Consider the following 19,633-nt stretch of genomic DNA (forward strand, 5'->3'; position numbering starts at 1 on the left):
AAAAAAAAAAACTAAGAACAACAATAAATGTTTTCATGTACTTGCCATTACTTCAATGGGTGTTCAGGCTAACTCTTCAGAAATAAGTTAGCTAGTAGATATACTGTGGTAACATCTACATTTATCAAAACATAAAAAAAGAAAACTACAAGAGGGTAAAAATAAGTTTCAAATTAAACAGTCAGTTGGTTCCAATTCTAAGCTGTTTGTAAATTTGCTTCCAAAAAAAAAAAAAGGTCATAAGTTCAGTTCATTTTCTCTTTTTTAGCAAATAAATCTTTGTGGAAAGAAACCATGTAAAAAAGACGAAAATGGCCTCAGAGAACTGGCAATAAGAACAAAACTTCACTGAAGTGATAAGGCAAATAAATGAACAACTGTGAGGAAAATTAGTGCCTGTGAAAGAGTTTTTAAAAAATTTTTTTGTGTATTTTTCCTATATCGCCCAGGCTAGTCTCAAAATCTTGGCCTTAAGCAATCCTCCCACCTCAGTCTCCCAAAGTGCTGGGATTACAAGTGTGAGCCACTGTGCCCAAAGAAAGAGCTGTAAATGCTTTATAAAAGGGTACAAATGTAAAGCAGAGGCATTTATTGGACAACATGACTAGAACTATGCAGCAAAACAGGAGTTTTGGTTTTGTTTTTTTCCCCAACTGACAGGTGCTTCCCAGAATTGTTACCACTAGTGAAGGAAATCACTCACTATGGCTTTTACCTGTGGACACTGTGGACAGGGGACAGGTGATCAGAAAGGAGAAGGGAAAAGAAAAAAGCCACTGTTCAAATTGCATAATTTTATATATTTCTTACATTGGGCAGTTCGTGTACTCACTCTGCCACTAGAGGAGAGTCAAAGGTGTAATCAGCTCTAAACTTCCCAGGATTAAATTCAAGGTTGCTTAGCAGGCTCTCTATACTTTTGGTAATTATCTTCCAGAATGGAGACATGTGTGTCTTATCCTCAAGCACTCAATTTCAAGCATTCAGTCACTCACCCTCGAGCAGATGCTGTGATTTTATAAGTTCCTGGAACCAAGAGACGCCAGTAATCTCCAGTTTTGTAAGTAGTCACTGGGTGATTAATTTCAGCAACACTAACGGTGGCATTTAATATACCCCTGCCATCCGTGGCATCTAGGACAAATCCTTTGACACCCTGATGAACCTGGATAAAGTATAAGGACATCCAGATTTCAATAGTAAAGATGATCATTTAACTATCTTGGGAGCTCATATTCAAAAGAACAGATTGTTAATAATGCAAACAAATGGAACAAACAGAATTAGAAATTCAGAGTAAAGTTAAATGTAAATGCTCATTAAACAAAATATGTTAGTTTCTGAAGGCTAATTTTTCATAGGCTAGATTTGTCTTTATCATGAGGAATACATAAATAACACTGTTTAAACTTAAGCTCATTCCGATGATTTCAGAATATAGAACATTCTACAAGAAAATAGGCCTAACCTCTTCAAAAAGGAAACTTTTTTTTTTTAAATGGAAGAACTGTTCTAGATTAAAGAAAGTAAAAGGAGATATTATAATCAAATGTAATGCATAAACCTTGACTAGATCCTGGTCCTAAAATATAGCTATAAAATTACATTTGGGGGACAACTATGTAAATTTGAATATAGATTAGGTATTACGAATATTAGGGAATTACTATTAATTTTCTTAGGTGAGATAATGGCATTTGGAGATAGTAGGAGAATATCCCCATTTTTAGGAGATAGATGCTAAAATATTATATTTAGGGATAAAATATCATAACACCTACAATTTATATTAAAATAGTTCAGCCAAAAATGTGTGTGTATATAAGTAAATTTTACATAAAAAATAAAGCAAAATGTTAATTTAAATCTAGGTATAGGAATATTTATTGACTAGCCATAACTTTTCTGTATGTTTAAAATTTTTCAGAATAAAATGTTTTTAAATATTAGTAAACAAACTCACAGCCTTTATGCCACACTACTCAGGAAAAAGAAAAAAGCACAAATGTATTGGCACAAAGTATTAGTCAGATTATCCTAATTAATCATTAGCATAGTTCTTATAGTGTGTACCTACTGGCCACCATGCATATCCAAACAAAAGGAAATTAATCATTTCATAGTAAATCACTGGCAATACGAAAAAGAATAAAAACATTTACTCCACAGTCCATCTTTCTATCACTCGACAAATGCTTAGGTGTATATCCCATTAATGTTGGCCTTTTATAAAGGCAGGGTAAAAAGTGACCACTACCCATTAAGAGCAAAACATCATGACCCTGTTTAATTGTTTTCTTCAACTCTTCCCCATGTATACAAATAACTCGTTTCCATTCATGAATTTTCTAGATAAATATACTAAACAAATTGGAATATACAAATTGGATGAATATACTAAAACAAATTGGAATTCAAAAGGGTGTAGTCTAAAATCACTGCATGAAAACCACCTGTACACGTGAAAATCTTCTTGCTTTTGGGAGAAATTACACACTTCACTCCCAAATAGTTACCTGTTTCATAAACTGGATTAGAGATCTTCGATTCTGTTCCCAAAATTTTGGCAGATCTTTCTCAAACGGATATTTCACACAACCTAGTTCAATAGTTACTTCAAAGCAATTAGTTTGTAAATAGTTCCAGTCCTGCATACCTCCTAAAGGATAAAAAGTTAAAAATCAGTCACTCTAAACTAGTTCTAAACAGCTCAGATCCCAAAAGGTAAGCAGTATTCCTAGTAAAAAGCTAACTTCATCTTCTATCAGCATTGAATAAAAAACAATTAATGCATCCATGTGAGGGCTCTTAGATGCCTGTGATACAGGCAAAACATTTGTAGTTTTATATTCAAGAAGAATTCAAATGTATTAATAGCTTTCCTATTAGCACATGTAACATTCTTTGTAATAGACAGAAGTAAAATGTAACACTTTAATCAAGTTTTAGTGCACTATTCTTACTCAAAGTGCACCAAATGTAAAATAGTTGAAAAGATTATTTGAATGTTTTAAACTATTTAAACAATATTTTTAAAAGAATGATTCTTCCTCAAAATTAAAAGATCAGTAACAAGCAGCACCATCTAGGGGAGTGGAAAAGCCTTGGTTTAAAATAATCTTTACCTGGGACATTATACCAACTAGCTCCGTTTGTTATTCCATGAGGAAAATATTCATTAGGGTACATATTCTTGCAAGGTCTACCTTGAAACATCTGGGAATTTTCCTGAAAAAAAAAACAAAAACAATCTTGCATTGTTTGTATCTGCATTTTGATGCAGAAGGATATAGGAAATAAAAGTGACTACCAACAGGGTGTGGCTACCAGCTGGGGGTGGGAATGGGGTAGAAGGGACTGTGGGAAACAGACTTTTCAATATATATTAATAGCTTTCTATCCATTTTGATTTTTCAGTAGTTGGTTGCTTGATTGGTTTGTTTGTTTATTTATGACAAGATCTCACTCTGTCGCTCAGGTTGGAGTGCAGTGGCACAGTCATAGCTCACTGTAACCTCTAATTCCTAAGCTCAAGGGATCTTCCTGACTCAGCCTCCAAGCAGCTGGGACTACAGGTGCATGCCATTGTGCCTGGCTAATTTTTTAAATTTTTTGTAGAGATAGGGTCTCACTATGTTACCCAGGCTAGTCTTGAACTCTTGGCCTTAAGTGATCCTCCTACCCCAGCCTCCCAAAGTGCTAGGATTATAGGTTGTGAGCCACTGTGCCCAGCCTTACACACATACACACACAAATTTTAACATTCCTGATTGTAAAAGTAATCCACTTTCATTATAGCAAGTTTAGAAAATACAGAAATTTCTGCCTGCTTTTCCTTGCTACATATTACTATAAGATCTTAGACCAGGGGTTGGCAACTTTTTTCTGTATAGGGCCAGATAGTAAAAACTTTAGGTGTTATAGATCTGAAAGTCTCTGATGTTACTACTCAACTCTGCTTTTGCATTTATTGAGATGATCACAGGATTTTTCTTCTTTCATTTGTTAATATGGTGAATTACACTGACTTATTTTCAAATGTTGAAAGAGAAAGCAGCCACAACACAATATGTAAAAATATGGCTGTGGGTCAATAAAATCTTATTTACAAAAACAGGTGGTAGGCTAGATTTGGCCCCAGAGCTGTAGTTCATCAGCCCCCTATCTTAGCTTAGTTACTGGATTTATAACTTAAGTATTTGTCAAATGAAATAAACTAGCATGCATATGTTCCAGGTACTGTGTTAAAAATCACAGACAAAATGGAAAAGACATGTAGTATGTTCAAAAGTGAGGTGCGAAACAGGAGAAAAAGCCCCACGGCTAACTGAAAGGAGTCATGAGAGGCTTAACTAAGAGAGCACTTGCCCTGAGTCTTGCAGGACTTTGAGGCATTGTTTTAAATGAAAGAATTAATTTTGTAGCATCTTGTGTTCAAACATAAGCCTACCTTGGAATAAGAAAGTGCTATTTGTTGAAACACAGCATCATCTGGTGATTTACTATATGTGGCAACTCCTTGTTCATCATCATCGAAAGGGTAATTAACCACCAAAGAACCTACAAGGGAAAAGAGGAAAATGTATCATGTTATCTGTTTCAAGATGGATCATTAGCTTTTCAGTCACATGAGTAAGCTTTTCAGAATACTGTCAGGGAAGGGAAACCCATAAAATTCGCCAAGGTGAATTTCCTCAATAGAAATGAAAAATATACTCATTTTCTCAATAGAAAATCAAAGTGGATAAATTAGAAAATAAATAGCTATGCATGATACCTAAAGGTAACTAGAAAGTCTTGGGAATTTACCTGAATTTATAGGTATAATTTACGTCAGAGCTGGAACCAGAAGTGTACAGGTATAATTTAAACAATTTTACTTTTATAAGGTTTAGGATCAAAAAAATTGATTATTTTTTCAGTAGAATTCAGACATATTTAAGGTCATGGAATTTTAAAATAAGAAGAGAGGCCACGCAAGGTGGTGCATGCCTGTAGTTTCAGCTACTCAGAGGCTGAGGCAGGAGGCTCACTTGAGTCCAGGAGTTCCAGGCTGTAGTGCACTATGATCCTCCCTGTGAATAGCCACTGCACTCCAACCTGGGCAACAAAGCAATACCTGTCTCTAAAAAATTAATTAATTAATTAAATAGGAAAAGATCTGTGAGGTCCAACTAATTTACCTTTCTCATTTTGCAGATGTGGAATCTAAAGCGAGAGGTTAAAATGTCTCATGGATAGAAGAAGCAGCCCTGACCCACTAAAATGCTAAAAATTTACCTGATAGTCATATTAGAAATTATTCAATTGGAGCTATATCATATGACTTTTCATGACCTAAGGTAAGGAAAGTGATATTGCCAGATGTGGTGGTGCATGCCTGTAATCCCAGCTACTCAGAAGGCTGAGGTGGGAAGATTGCTGGAGTCCAGGAGTTCAAGACCAGCCTTGGCAACACAGCAAGACCCTGTCTCATATTAAAAAAACAAAACAAAAAAAAAGAAAGTGATGCTTTACAACATATGTAAAGGATATCAATTTCCTTTACGCTCCCCACAAGGCATAAAGTAGTTAGGGTGCTTCTCGGCAAAAGTTTTGAGCTACACATCCCCACTCCCCAGCATAGGATTGAATCCTTTATTTTCCTATTAGTCATATTGTTTTCATTTATCCAACTGTTCACTTATTCTATCTTCTATTGAGCCTTTTATCTGTGTTCCTTTTTTGGCATACCACTTCATGGCAATGGAAGTAAATAACTATATTCAACTTGAATTCAGATGAAGTAATCCTATAATAACAAACACCAGCAAACATTCCCAGAAAATAATTTAAGAAACGAGTATGAAAAACTATGCTTATTCTATCCCCAAAATAGTTCTAACAAGAACAAGTATATTTCAACACCTCCTCTTACCCAAATTTAATTTCTCAAAAACACGTAATTTCACTCTGGATACATGACCCATGTGCAAAAATTCAAACAGAAAAAAGTCCACATCAATTTCTATTTAATACAGTCTTTCAAATGGCTACTATTCTAAGGTCCCCCCAAAAAGTCATAAGAGACTTAAAATACTTCTACCAAATAGTCTATCTCAAAAATAATTAGTATCAACACTAAATGGACAAGCAACAAAAGAAAAAAAAACTGGATTCATCAAAATTAAAAACTTTCAGGCATCAAAGGGCATTATTAAGAAAGAAAAGACAACCTACAGAATGGGAGAAAATATTTGCAAACTATTAAGGGTGTAGTATCCAGAATATATTTAAAAAAACTCTTACACCCCAAAAACAAAAAGACAAAAACCCAATTAAAAATTCGGCAAAAGACTTGAACAGATATTTCTCCAAAGAAAATATACAAATGGCTAATAAACACAGGAAAAGATGTCCAACATCATCAGTCATCAGGGAAATGCAAATCAAAACCACAATGAGGTGCCACTTCTTACCCACTAGGATGGCTATAATTTTAAAAACTGAAAAATATTAAGTGTTGGTGAGAATGTGGAGAAACTGGAAACCTCACACATTGCTGGTGGGGATGTAAAATGGCTCAGCCCCTGTGGAAAACCAGTTCTTCAAAAAGATAAACATGGAATTATTATATATCAATTCCACTCCTGGGTTAATATCCCAAAGAGTTAACCACAGGGATTCAGATACTAGTATGCCAGTGTTCATAGTGGTATGGTTCACACTAATGAAAAGTGGAAATAATCCAAATGTCCATCAATGAATAAATGGATAAAGAAAATATATATACATATATACATTCTATAAATAAAAAATATTATTCAGCCACTGAAAGGAATGAAGTATTGATATATGCTACACATGAATGAACCTTGAAAACATTATGCTAAGTGAAAGAAGCCAGACACAAAAGATCATATATTGTATGATTCCGTTTCTATGAAATATCCAGAATAGATAAATCCATAGAGACAGAACAAAGTTTGGTGGTTACCAGAAGTTGAGGGGAGAGGAGAATGGGGAGCAACTGTTTAAAGGGTATGGGGTATCCTTTTGGGGAGCTAAAAATGTTTTGGAACACAATAGAGGTGGAAGTAGCAAAAGATAACAAATATACTAAATGCCACTGGAATTACGTGAACTTAACCTTAATAAAAAAATTAGTATCGAAGTTTATAAAAAGGAATCTTGCTTTTCCCTATATTCTTTCAAAATCCTTCTGAAGTATTAAGTTGGCAGTGAAGAGGACCAGAACAAACCACTCCAAAATATGCCACTTCAGCATATTAATTATTTTGAGCTGAAAGCAACTGAGAAGTAGCAGATGCAGGAAAGGCTCTCTGCTCTCCCCCTTTTTGCCTAAAAGCAGGGCATAAATTTCCCATGAGAAAGGTGTCTTCCCAGTAACAGATAGAAGAGAACATTCTTACCATCAGAGATAGGGAGTCAATGCCAAGACGGGTCTACACAAACAAACCTTACCAAAATAACCCTTATCTTTCATTAATTGTCCCCCATATATTTCCTAGTCACTTTCCTACAATTTACCACCCTTAGAAGCCCAACTCCCTACAATTTACCACCCTTAGAAGTCCAATTTCCTACAATTTACCACCCTTAGAAGCTCAAACCTCTCTTCCTTTGTCTCATCACTCTTCCATAAGCTACGGCCCTTTCTTTGTTAAAAGAGCAGTTAAGTCCTCAAGCTAACTGCTTCTTTGAGGGTTTCACTTCTTTCCTACAATCCCTCCTTCCATAAAAATATTAACATCAAATAATATTTGTATGATTTTCTCCTGTTAATCTTTTTTCATCTTAATTCACATGCTCCAGCTGCAGAACCTAAGAGGGTAGAGGAAAAGTTTTTTTCTTCCCTATAGCAGCAAAGAAATCCTCCTTTAAATTTCTTTGCCAAGATTTCAAAACCCATTTAAGGATTTTAAGATGAGAAAACAAAATATGTCACTGAAAGAAAGATGTCTGCATGATTGAAGATGCCTGTCCTGCACGGTGCCAAGATCTTGAGACCACATCTGTAAATTTGTGACTTATTTTCACTGGAATGTAACTATTATTAACTTTTCAGATTTATGCAACATGACATGTGACTTAGAAAATATTTTTAAAAGCTCTAAATGAAAAATATTTTCTATCCAACATGGCATAAAATACACAAAATATTTAAAAAATTTTATTTTGCCAACCAGGGTTTAACTTCATAGTTCCTATCTGACTCTTTGAGAACAGTCTATGATTATTACCAACTATAGAAGTTTTTTTATTTTCCCCCTCCCCTAATACAGGCAAACTTTCAAAGCAATTTTTGGAGAATCTAAATTTACTTCCTAAATCTAAAAATCCATAAATACGTACCGTCATTCTAACATGATAGGATATTCTATATGCCATGAAATCTTAACTGTGATACTTCTTTTGAACATCCCAATAAACGTTGACACTGTATTTCTTTCCTATTGCTCCTGGTGCTAATACTTGTCACTTTTTTTTTTTTTAGCAGCTTTATTGACATAATTCAGATACCATATAATTCACTTATTTAAAGTTGTTTATATTCACAGGGTTGTAGAACCATTACTACTATCCAGTTACAGAATATGTTCATGACTCCAAAAAGAAACTCCAAACCCCATTAGCAGTCACTTTTCCCTTCCTTCCCACCACTATCCATTCCAGCCCAAGGTAACCACTAAATCTACTCTATTTCTATGGAATTTCCCATTCTGAACATTTTATAAAAATATAATCATACAATATGTGCCCTGTGGTGACTGGCTTCTATCACTTAGCATAATGTTTTCAAGGTTTGTCTATGTTATAGCATGCATCAGTACTTAACTTCTTTTCATGCCAAATATTGTATGGATAAATCGCATTTTATTTATCCATTTATCAGTTGATAGTTGTTTGGGTTGTTTCTAGTTTTTAGTTATTATGAATAATGCTGAAAGAACATTCATGAACATGTACATTGTACATTGAATGAACATTTGTGTACAAGTAAGTTTATGTGTGGACATGTTTTTCGGTTCTCTTAGGTATTGATAATTTCACTCTTATTTACACAACCCTATTTGGACACTGTGATAATTTTTAATCTTGAACTCTTGAACTGATCCATTCCCGCTGAATTATGTGGAGGTGTCTAAGCTCAGAGAATGGGGTCATTGTGCTGCAGTTAAGGACATAGCAAGTAAGAGAATATCAGGATCTAAATTTACATAAAAGAGTTTATTAAACTTTAGGGAGAAAACAGGACTACACATTTGGATCTCTAAGTGTTCAAATTTTAGGAATGACAAAGAACACGTTACCAAGTTCCCAGTGTGAGGGATAAATATAAAATATTTGAACAACTGTGAGAGGAGGAGGAAGGGAAGGAGGGAGAGAAGGGAGAAGGGAGAAGGGAGAAAGAGAAGTGGGGTAAAAGGGGAAGAGGGAGCTGAGAGAAGAAAGGAGAAGGGGATAGAGAGAAGAGGAGGAAAAGAGAGAGAAAGGAGGGGGGAAACAGCCAGGAAATTGGCCTAAAAAGTAATGTGAAAAGACCTTTATTGTTATCTGCCATAAAAGCAATAGGATATTCATTTTAAGAAAGCGTCAGACTACAAACAAATAAAATATTTTCAAATACTCTCAACCAGAACGAATTAGTGGAATATAAAGTTCCCGTACCTCCATGCAGGTTTGCCGACAGTACAAATGGATAGGACTTCATCCAGCTCATTACAGCAATGGTTTCTGGTTGGGTAGGATCTGTGATCTGAACAAACTGGTCTGGAAAATTTCTGTTCAGGTCAAAGTTGTTGCTATTGTTTCTGCCAATTACACTTACTGAATCTCCTGTATGATAAAGGATTCAAATTTAAGCTATGTTCACTCATATTTTAATCTAACACAAATTTCTTCAGCTATCTTAACTCAAAGTAAATGTGAACACATCAGGCTTCACTATTATCAATCACACTGTGACTAAAACACATCTTTTTTACATTGTGCATTTTTAAAATCTGTCTTCTAGATCTTTTGAACAGAGAGGTAAAACCATTTTTACCCTCTGGTCATGCTTTGAGAGGAAAAAAATCCAATTATACAAATTATATTAAAGCATTACTCAACTGTCAATAATCCACATACGATGACATTATCATAATGTTAAGCAGGCATTACTGATCAGAGTGAGACTCTATACTCTTCTCTGTACTTGTATAAAGCTCACTCAGACATCATAAGAAAAGACCAAATGAAAAGAAGAAAATTGCGGTATGTTCACATTAAAATGATCACAAAAAAGTAAAGTTAGCCAAGAACACAGTTGGAAGTTTAACCAGATGAAGGAGAAAGGGTTTAATTTAAGCTTAACTGTGCATATCCATTTTAATGGGGTGCAGGAGTCCTACTGTTGTCATTATAATGAAAAAATTACAAGTCAATAAAGAAACCGAACTGGAGGGCTCACAAGTAGTAATTAGTTCCACCATTCTGAAAGATTTGGGGAGGATGTAGGAGGGATTTGTGAAGTTGACAAAGAATGAGGTCCTTAGGGAAAGAATCTGAGTATATATATAAGGATTAACTTGAGCCTGTTTGTTCAATAGAGCTTCTGGATACTAATGACCAGGTGATTCTTCCAGTGGTTAGGTTGGTATAAGAAGTCATGTGGCTGCATATCATATTGTGGTGCTTAGTCTACTCACAGGTGTCATTGCCTGGAAGGAATCATGGGCTAGGAAAAGATGATTTCTCACTCTTCTAGTGTTCTGCATAAGGTGGCCTGTGTAAACAGACTCTCCCAGCCCTAGCTGTATTGCCCCAGGACAGATGGGCTTGCCCAGAGGAGGCAAAGGAATGAGAAGTCAGTAACAGCAGGTTTAAAACATGCATGGGGAATAGAACTGAGAGTTAAAACAGAGTTACTATATTTCTGTCTTAGATATAAAACAGAAGCTTGACATTTTAATTAAGAGTCTATGTAGTTTAAATTCTTACCCAGTTAAAGCTACTGTAAGGTTGTACTGGCTTCAAAAGATACCTGGTTTGATTTTTTGCTTATGAAATAAAGTTCCTAATATAATAATTTAATAAGAAGTACTGTTAAAATGGAATAATTTGTAAAAATCCTACACTATTTTTAGTAAATAAGAGTCATTGTCAAGTGGAAAACATCATTAAATATAAACTTCATCACATAATTGTTGAATGGACTGGCCTATCTTACAAGAATACAAGAGCTAAAGCAATTATAAATTATAAGAAAAAATACGAAGAAATTTTAGGAAACAACCAGGCTATCCTTTACCTTCCTGGGACTTTTCATACCCATCGGGATTCATGGATGGCATAAGGTGAATTCTAGTGCTACGAACCAAATCTGTTACTTCAGGGTCTGTTCCAAAGTTCTTACAAAGGTATTCAATAAGGTTTAGTAGCAGTTCTCTTCCAACCACTTCATTTCCATGCATATTTCCAATGTACTTAAATTCTGGTTCACCTGAAAACAAAATAATTACATGGAAGATTTCTTTCTCTTTTCAGTTATCATGATCTCTCTGTTTTTTTCCCCAACATATATAAATCCTGAACCAAAAATTTAAGAAAACATTTATTCCTGCAAAGGAAGAAGGAAAACCTTTGCAAATCTCTTAAAAAAATAGCTTCCTTACTAATACATACACCTGAGCACACTCAAAGCATATATATGCCATATAATATGAAAGCAAAAATACTATTAGCAGAAGAAATCCAATCTATGCACATATTAAATACTATGCCTAATATGGATTATCAGATGGAGTTTATTCTTTTCTGGGAAAAGATTGGTTATATTTTCTTTCTTTCCTTTTAAATGTTAGTTAGGCTTTCATAATTCCAATTATACATATTATAGGTGACCTTTCTAGATGAAACATAGTAATATAGAACATAGTTTTGAGAGGCACTACTGAAATTATGTGTAAAGCCATATCAATTACCTGGTTCATGGACACCTGGATTATCAGATATCTCCATCACATAAAGCTCTCTTGATTCTACTGATTTTCCCAATGAATAAAGCCGGGTGATGTTAGGATATTCATTGGCAAACCTTCTCAAGAAGATTTCCATATCAGGGAAATGGTGGTGGTGAAAATCTTTTGGCTGAATTGGCTGGTGGGAAGATGATGTTCCAGGAGGAATATTAGGTACAGCAACTGTGCTAGCAGTTGCTACAGCTTCAGTCGCGTCAGGGATTACTGAAGTTGCAGTTGGCCGAAGAGAAAAATCCACCTCTGTGGCTGGTCCTTCTTTTACCACTATATTAGTCACAGTCAATGGCATATACCTGAAAAAATATTTGAAAAAGTAGATGGCTTGGAGTTAAGACGCACAATGCTTTAATATTATAAAAGCACAGCAGCCTTTTCATACTCTTGCACTTAGTGGTCTATCAAAACTGAAACTACATAAAGACAGATGTGTAAATTTAAGAGTTTTAGGATATTATCTCTCAGAGAATCCAAGATTAAGTCTCTTCCTTTTTTTGAGACAGGATCTTGCTCTATTGCCCAGGCTAGAGGCAGTGGCATCATCATAGCTCACTGCAACCTCAAGCAATTCTCCTGCCTCAGCCTCCCGAGTAGCTAGGACTACAGGTATGCACCACCACACCCTGCTAATTTTTTATTTTTTGTAGAGATGGGGTCTCAACATGTTGCTCAGGCTGATACTGAATTCCTGGCTTCAAGCGGATCCTCCCACCTCAGCCTCCCAAAGTGCTAGGATTAGAGGTGTGAGCCACTGTGCCCAGCCCAGATTAAATCTTTAAGAACTATTTCTCTTACCAAATCTTTTTAGGTACTACACACTAGAATGTTTACCAAAAAATTACATTCAAAGGAAAGAATACTGAAAGATGGCGGTTGTTACTCCATTACAATCATTGCTACAATAGTCAAAGAAGGGATAAATTATCCAATTTTCTGCAGTGCTTTTTCAAACTGACATTCCAACTTCTTTGCCAAATAGGAAAGTTGAAAATTAAAGGTTATCAATTAAATCCTTATCAAAGTGAACTTCCAGAAAGGTTCCCAGGAAAGGTGGGAAACCACTCATTTAATACATGAGAAAGAGGATAAGACAGTTCTTCAAAATGTCATTTACAGAGCCCTGAGTTTCTCATATTCAATCAGCATTCAGACAATGCTTCACACAGCTAAACAGCTTTTCAATCTTTTAAAACTGTCCTTCCTTCCAATGCTACACTTATGCTTCACATCCAGTTGTAAGACTATTTGACCAAAAGACTCCATGATAGTATTTTCTCATTATAAAAGGAGAAAAATCAGAAAATAAGGAAAAATAAAAGCCAGGTATAGTAACATTTCCTAGACTATATTTCTGTCTTAGATATAAAACAGAAGCTTGACATTTTAATTAAGAGTCTATGTAGTTTAAATTCTTACCCAGTTAAAGCTACTGTAAGGTTGTAAGTTCCGGGAACAAGTAATCTGTGGAAATCACCAAATTTGCCTGTTGTGATATTATGATTAATACCAGCCACTGAGACGGTTGCATTCTCTAACCCAGATCCTGTTACTGAATCTTTAACAAATCCTTTAACTCCAATGTGGACCTAAAAAAACAAGAATCAAAGCTCAAAGACTGTCAATGTGGAAGGCAAGAGGGCATAACTTCTCACTGCATTGACACTAGAATTTCTAAAAAATAAGATTACTCCTCTCTCTCCTCAAAACATTTTTCAAAAAAAAAAAAACATTTTTCAATCCCTTGACGTTGAAATAGAATATAGACAAAAGTATTAAATCCTACACTTAAGTCATAGGTGTCTGAACTCTACACTAATAAGATGCTTTTGAAATTCCCTCTCCTCAAAGCCAGATTTATAATTTTCTCAACAAGGTATAGTTTCTGGTACATCCAATTGTTATATTAACCTGTGTGATGTTTAAATTAAAGTGATGTCCATGGTTCATATAGTGGTAAAGGCTCCATAGCAAAGATGATCACATGACGTAAGAACCTGGTAGTACAAATTTGGCTAATTAATTTGTTTATAAAAATGTTCTAAGACAGGCAAAGGCAGCCCTATGGAGCAGAGAGCTGAGGGTGAGGGGCAGGGGAGGCAGAACAAGAATATGTTTCAATAGATTATAATCTAATAATCTTTAAAGATAATCTATTAATATAATCTTAAGTAATAAAAACAGATAAATAAAATAAATATCTAATACTCTATAGATTGTCATTCACATGCAACCAAATAGAAAGGAAGAAATCCAAGAGGACCTCTGGCCTGTTCCAGGCATCTATTTTACCTTTTCAATCAATGTGATCAAAGACTCACGATTGTTCTCCCATTCCTGCCGAAGCTGTGAAGCAGGTGGGTACTTGCAACAAGACAGTTCTAATGTGATCTCAAAACAGTTGGCCCAAACATAATTATAATCTTGCATACCACCTGTAACATGAAAGAAAAAATAATTTCACTCTCAGAAGGAAAATAATTCTACCCTCCAAAAGACTGAAGAAACTAAATCAGCCATCTCTCTGCATGTACAAATTTTCTTTTCATTAAGTTGTTTGAAATTGGAGAAGCCTCTTGAATTATAGTAGAAACTAAGAAGCAAGGTTAAAGGATATACACTGAAAAAGAATACATAAAGAAAATATGTTTGATAGGATGCACAGTTGTGAAGAGTATGAATACATCAGTAAATGACAGTAACAATGATAATAGCTCTACGTTTAAGAGTTTACTACATACCAGACCTGTTCTAAGAGTTTTATGTGTATTAACATTTAACGTTTACAATTATAAGAGGTAGGTATTACTATGTCACCCATTTCACAGATGTGAGAAGTGAGGCACAAAGAGGTTAAGATTTATAACAGAATGAAAATAAAGGACACACATGATCTTAAAGTTGTGAAGGATATTCATGCCAAAGCATTATTAAGTATCTACTATACTTAATATATCTAACTATATTCCCCTTTATCAAGGTGGCAAGAGGAAAAAGAAAGATTGTATTTAGGGTGGCACAGCTACAGAAATCAGGGAAAACTAAAAGACACAATAAACTCTTCCAAAATGTGTTTAATAGAAGATGGAACTACAAGGGAAATAAGCACCCATGGTCAACCACCTTCACCACTTTTACGCCTATATAAGCCCACATACTCATTTTGCTGAAAGCCTATTACTGTATCATTCTTGTTACTTGATTTTCTCACGTCTTTTTAGTGGACAAAGACTAAAAAGTGGAGAATCAAGGGAGCAAAACTTCTCTATGATCTCACCTTGCTCTTCAAAGGTGGGCAGACAAATATTTATGATATCAGATGGTTTCTAAAGCCCAGTTTTTTGCATGTGAAATGGGCCCTTACCTTAGTCACCTTTATCCCTGACCTTCCTTTAACTCTGAAGGATGCCTCACAAGCCCAGGTTTGGCTTAGTCAATGCCCACAATTCATCAAAATCCTGGTATGTATCTGTGCCTGGCAAGGAGGACTTATTTCCCCAATCTTCTCCAAAGAGATTTTTTTTTCCCCCTCTGACAAGGCAAAGCACAAATGTAGATTTTGAGGGTCATCTTCCCCCAGCCTCCAGTGCATCTCAGATGATGTTATACAGGATCCTTCAAATCTCAAAAGGAAGGAGAATAATTTCCCTTTCATTGACATAGCACCAACAGGTATGCTTGAGTCATATTCTTCTGCCTCTTACTGGCATTAACATGCCTCTTTATTTATAAGCAAAGTGAGTGTTAGATCAGCACGAAGAACCCTTCCAACTGTCAGAGTCTATGATGTCTAAAAATATATGCTAATTTGATTATAAGAGAAAAGGCAAGAAGAGAACACTTGAAAAAAAAACAATTCTGAAACCTGTTTCTGGAGAAAAGTCAATGTCACAGTCTAAAGCCTAGCTTATTAGGAGTTCATCAAAGAACGAGAGTGAAGAAAAACAAATAATATAGCAAAATTAACAAAACTTTGACAGAAATAAAATAGTAGCATTATTATTGGAGCCTAAACTCTTAATCTCATTTTTGTTGAGGTTTCATTACGTGCTTTGAGACACATCCAGTTCTTGAATTATGTCTACCTTTCCTAACACAATCTGCTCCATTTCACTGGCATATTCATGGAACAAATATTAAGACAAAAAGCTAGGTTAAGTGTAAAACATCAAAAACTAGTAAAGAAGAGATTGAGCAAAGAATCTTTAAAAATCCAGGGCTCTGTGAACTCCAACCAACGCCATTTTGAAAAAGAAGTACAAAGAAGGAAACTGAACACAATGCCAAAGTCACCCAAGCAGGATCACACCCATGCTGGCGACGTGCAGTCTAATCTCAGGACACGTAAAAGAGACGATCAAACTATATCCATGTTCATTCAAGCACTTATAAATAAGGCCGTGTTGGTTTACAACCTAGAGGAGGAGACAGCTACATCCACAAATAATTGATGTAAACATAATAGAGGACAGTGATGATTGTTGTACAACAATGTAACTGTACTTAATGCCAATGAATTGTACGCTTAAAAATGGTTAAAATGGTAAGTTTTACATTATGTATATTTTACCACAATAAAAAAAAAACAGAGATATTATGGGCCTATACCACTAATTCCAAATTTAGAGTTGAGGGACGATCTAGAAAAGCCTCTTACGGGAAGAGGTTTTTTGGTTAGGTCTCAAAGAAGGGTAGATAAAACTGTGTGAGTCAGCAGAAGGGACCTGGGGGTTCAAGAGCACTCTAGTCATTGGAAATAGCTTTGTAAAGGTGCAGGGTAGGAGGGCCTAGTGCATGCTGAGAAGCAGCTGTGACGCTGATGACACAGTACGGGGGCAGGAGCACAGGGCTTCAGGGCTGTAGTGAAAGGTCAGGCTGGAAAGGTAAGTAGAGTCCTAAGAGGCTGAGGATAAAGGCTTCCTTGGCTTTCCAAGGTGTAAAAAAAATGACTGTATTTGATTTTTTTGGTTTTTTTTGACATAAAAACGGATAGAAGGTAGTATAGTCTGGAGAGGAAAGAGGTTGGAAGCAAAAAACCACTTAGGCAGTTTTTACAATGGTCCAAGTGAAAAATAATTAGACCTAAAATGAGGTGGTGGCAACTATGTGGAGAGGAAGGGAAGGATGCAAGATAAAATACTGATGGGATCAAATGAATGGTGGGAGTTGAGAGAAAGGAAGAAATCCAAGAGGACCTCTGGCCTGACCAGTTGAGCTTCTCTCTGTTCATTTGATGCCATTAACAGAGAGAAGAAGCAAGGTCTGGAAGAGTAACTGAGCAGAGAGGGGCGTGACAATTTTTGTTTGGGGCATGTTGAGTTTGAGGTATCTGCAGAACATTTAGATAAAAATACCCAAGAAGGAATTTAAAAGGTAAGTTTGGAACTTGGGAAAAAGGGCAGTCCTCCTCAAGAAATGATAATTTAAGACTAGGAAGTTCAATTTTCACTCAGCAAATATTTACTGAGCACCTGCTACATGCTAGGCACTGTTCTAGGTGCTTGGGGAGACAGTGATGAACAAAACAGACGAGGTCCTTACTTTCATATAATTTAAATTCTCCCATATTGGGGAAGCAAACAAAAATAAACAAGAAAGATACCACATAGTAACCACATAGTGAGAAATGCTGTGCAGAAAATTTAAATAGAGTAATGTGATAGCTAGTGTTTGGGGGCAACCAGAGGCTAGGTAGTCATAAGAAGCCTTTGTGAGGACTTAAAAAATTCAGTTGAGATCTGAAAAACAAGATGCAGTAGCCTTACAAAAGTCAGAGGGAAAAACATTCCAGGCAGAGGGGAAAAGTTTGGTGAGTTTGAGAAATGGAGAGAAGGCTACTTGGCTAGACAATAACAGACAAGGGAAGAGTGTTACAAGACAATGTCAAGAGATACAGCCCAGGCTGGGCACGGTGGCTCATGCCTGTAACCCTAGTACTCTGGGAGGCTGAGGCAGGAGGATTGCTTGAGCTCAGGAGTTCGAGACCAGCCTGAGCAAGAGTGAGACCCTGTTTCTAGTGAAAATAGAAAAATTAGCCTGGTGTTGTGGTGCGTGTCTGTAGTCCCAGCTACTCGGGAGGCTGAGGCAGGAGGATTGCTTGAGCCCAGAAGTTTGAGGTTGCTGTGACCTGTGATGATGCCACCGCACTCTACCCAGGGCAACAGAGCAAGACTCTGTCTCAAAAAAACAAAAACAAAACAAAACAAAAACAAAAAAACAGGCCAAACAAGATCATACAAGGCTTTCGCAGCTAGGGTAAGGAGTTTGGAATTTTATTCTAAGTGCAACAGGAACCATTGGGGGGCTTTTGTTTTTGTCTTATTGTGTTAAAGAACACATAGTATAAAATTTACCATCTTAATCATTTTAAGTGTACAGTATAATAGTGTTAACCATATTTACATTGTTGTGCAACAGATCTCTAGAACTTTTCATCTTGCAAAACCAAAACTCTATACCCATTAAACAACTCTCCTTTCCTCCCTCACCCCAGCTCCTGGCAACCACCATTCTACTTTCTGTTTCTAAGACTTTGACTACTTTTGATACCTCATATAAGTGGAATCATGTAGTATTTTGTCTTTTTGTGACTGGCTTATTTCACTTAGCATAATGTCCTTAAGATTCATTCATGTTACAGCATATGACAGGATTTCCTTCTTTTTTAAAACTGAATAATAAACCATTTTATGTATATACCATATTTTCTTTATCCATTTATCTGTCAATTGACATTTAGTTGCCTCCTCCTCTTGGTTATAGTGAATAACACTGTAATGAACATGGGTATGTAAATATCTCTTCGAGATCCCGTTTTCCATTCTTTTGGATACATACCCAGAAGTGGGATTGCTGGATCATATAATAATTCTATTTTTGAGTTTTTGAGGAACATTGATACTATTTTACTTAGAGGTTGTACCATTTTATGTATGTATGAATGAGACAGGGTCTTGCTCTGTTGCCCAGGCTAGAGCTCAACGGTGTGATCATAGCTCACTACAACCTCAAACTCCTGGGCTCAAGTGATCCTCCTGCCTCAGTCTTCTGAGTAGCTGAAACTACAGGTGTGCGCCACCATGCCTAGCTAATTTTTCTATTTTTTGTAGAGATGGGGTCACACTCTTGCTCAGGCTAGTCTGGAATTCCTGGCCTCAAGCAATCCTCACACCTCGGCCGAAGGGCACCATTTTAAATTCCCGCCAACAGTGCCGAAGGGTTCTGATTTTCCATGTCCTCACCAACACTTGCTATTTTCTGGGGGTTTTTTGTTTGTTTGTTTTTAATATTGGCCAATCTAACTGGTATGAGGTGATATCTCATAGCAGTTTTGATTGCATTTCCCTGATGATTAGTGATGCTGAGCATCTTTTCAAATGCTTGTTGGCCATTTGTATCATATGTCTTCTCTGGAGAAATGTCTATTTAAGTCCTTTGCCCATTATATATATATTTTTTTTATTTGAGATAGAGTCTCACTCTTTTTGCCCGGCTACAGTGAGTGCCGTGGCGTCAGCCTAGCTCACAGCAACCTCAAACTCCTGGGCTCAAGCAATCCTGCCTCAGCCTCCTGAGTAGCTGGGACTACAGGCATGCGCCACCATGCCCGGCTA

At 36.1% G+C, this 19,633-nt stretch overlaps 1 protein-coding gene across 1 annotated transcript in view; it reads right to left on the reverse strand.

The window, feature by feature from the left end:
- The window catches only part of CPD (carboxypeptidase D), a 70,268-nt gene that overhangs the window by 22,058 nt on the left and 28,577 nt on the right, over positions 1-19,633 (reverse strand). The window contains exons 3-11 of the mRNA XM_012657315.1: positions 14,313-14,455; positions 13,440-13,609; positions 11,970-12,319; positions 11,297-11,488; positions 9,673-9,840; positions 4,451-4,560; positions 3,126-3,228; positions 2,517-2,659; positions 996-1,165 (exon numbers count right to left, since the gene is read on the reverse strand). Coding sequence (XP_012512769.1) covers positions 996-1,165; positions 2,517-2,659; positions 3,126-3,228; positions 4,451-4,560; positions 9,673-9,840; positions 11,297-11,488; positions 11,970-12,319; positions 13,440-13,609; positions 14,313-14,455 — 1,549 coding nt within the window. The remainder of the gene's footprint in view (positions 1-995; positions 1,166-2,516; positions 2,660-3,125; positions 3,229-4,450; positions 4,561-9,672; positions 9,841-11,296; positions 11,489-11,969; positions 12,320-13,439; positions 13,610-14,312; positions 14,456-19,633) is intronic.

The sequence above is a fragment of the Propithecus coquereli genome, unplaced genomic scaffold (genome assembly GCF_000956105.1).
Source record: "Propithecus coquereli isolate 6110/MARCELLA unplaced genomic scaffold, Pcoq_1.0 Scaffold536, whole genome shotgun sequence".
Lineage (NCBI taxonomy): Eukaryota > Metazoa > Chordata > Mammalia > Primates > Indriidae > Propithecus > Propithecus coquereli.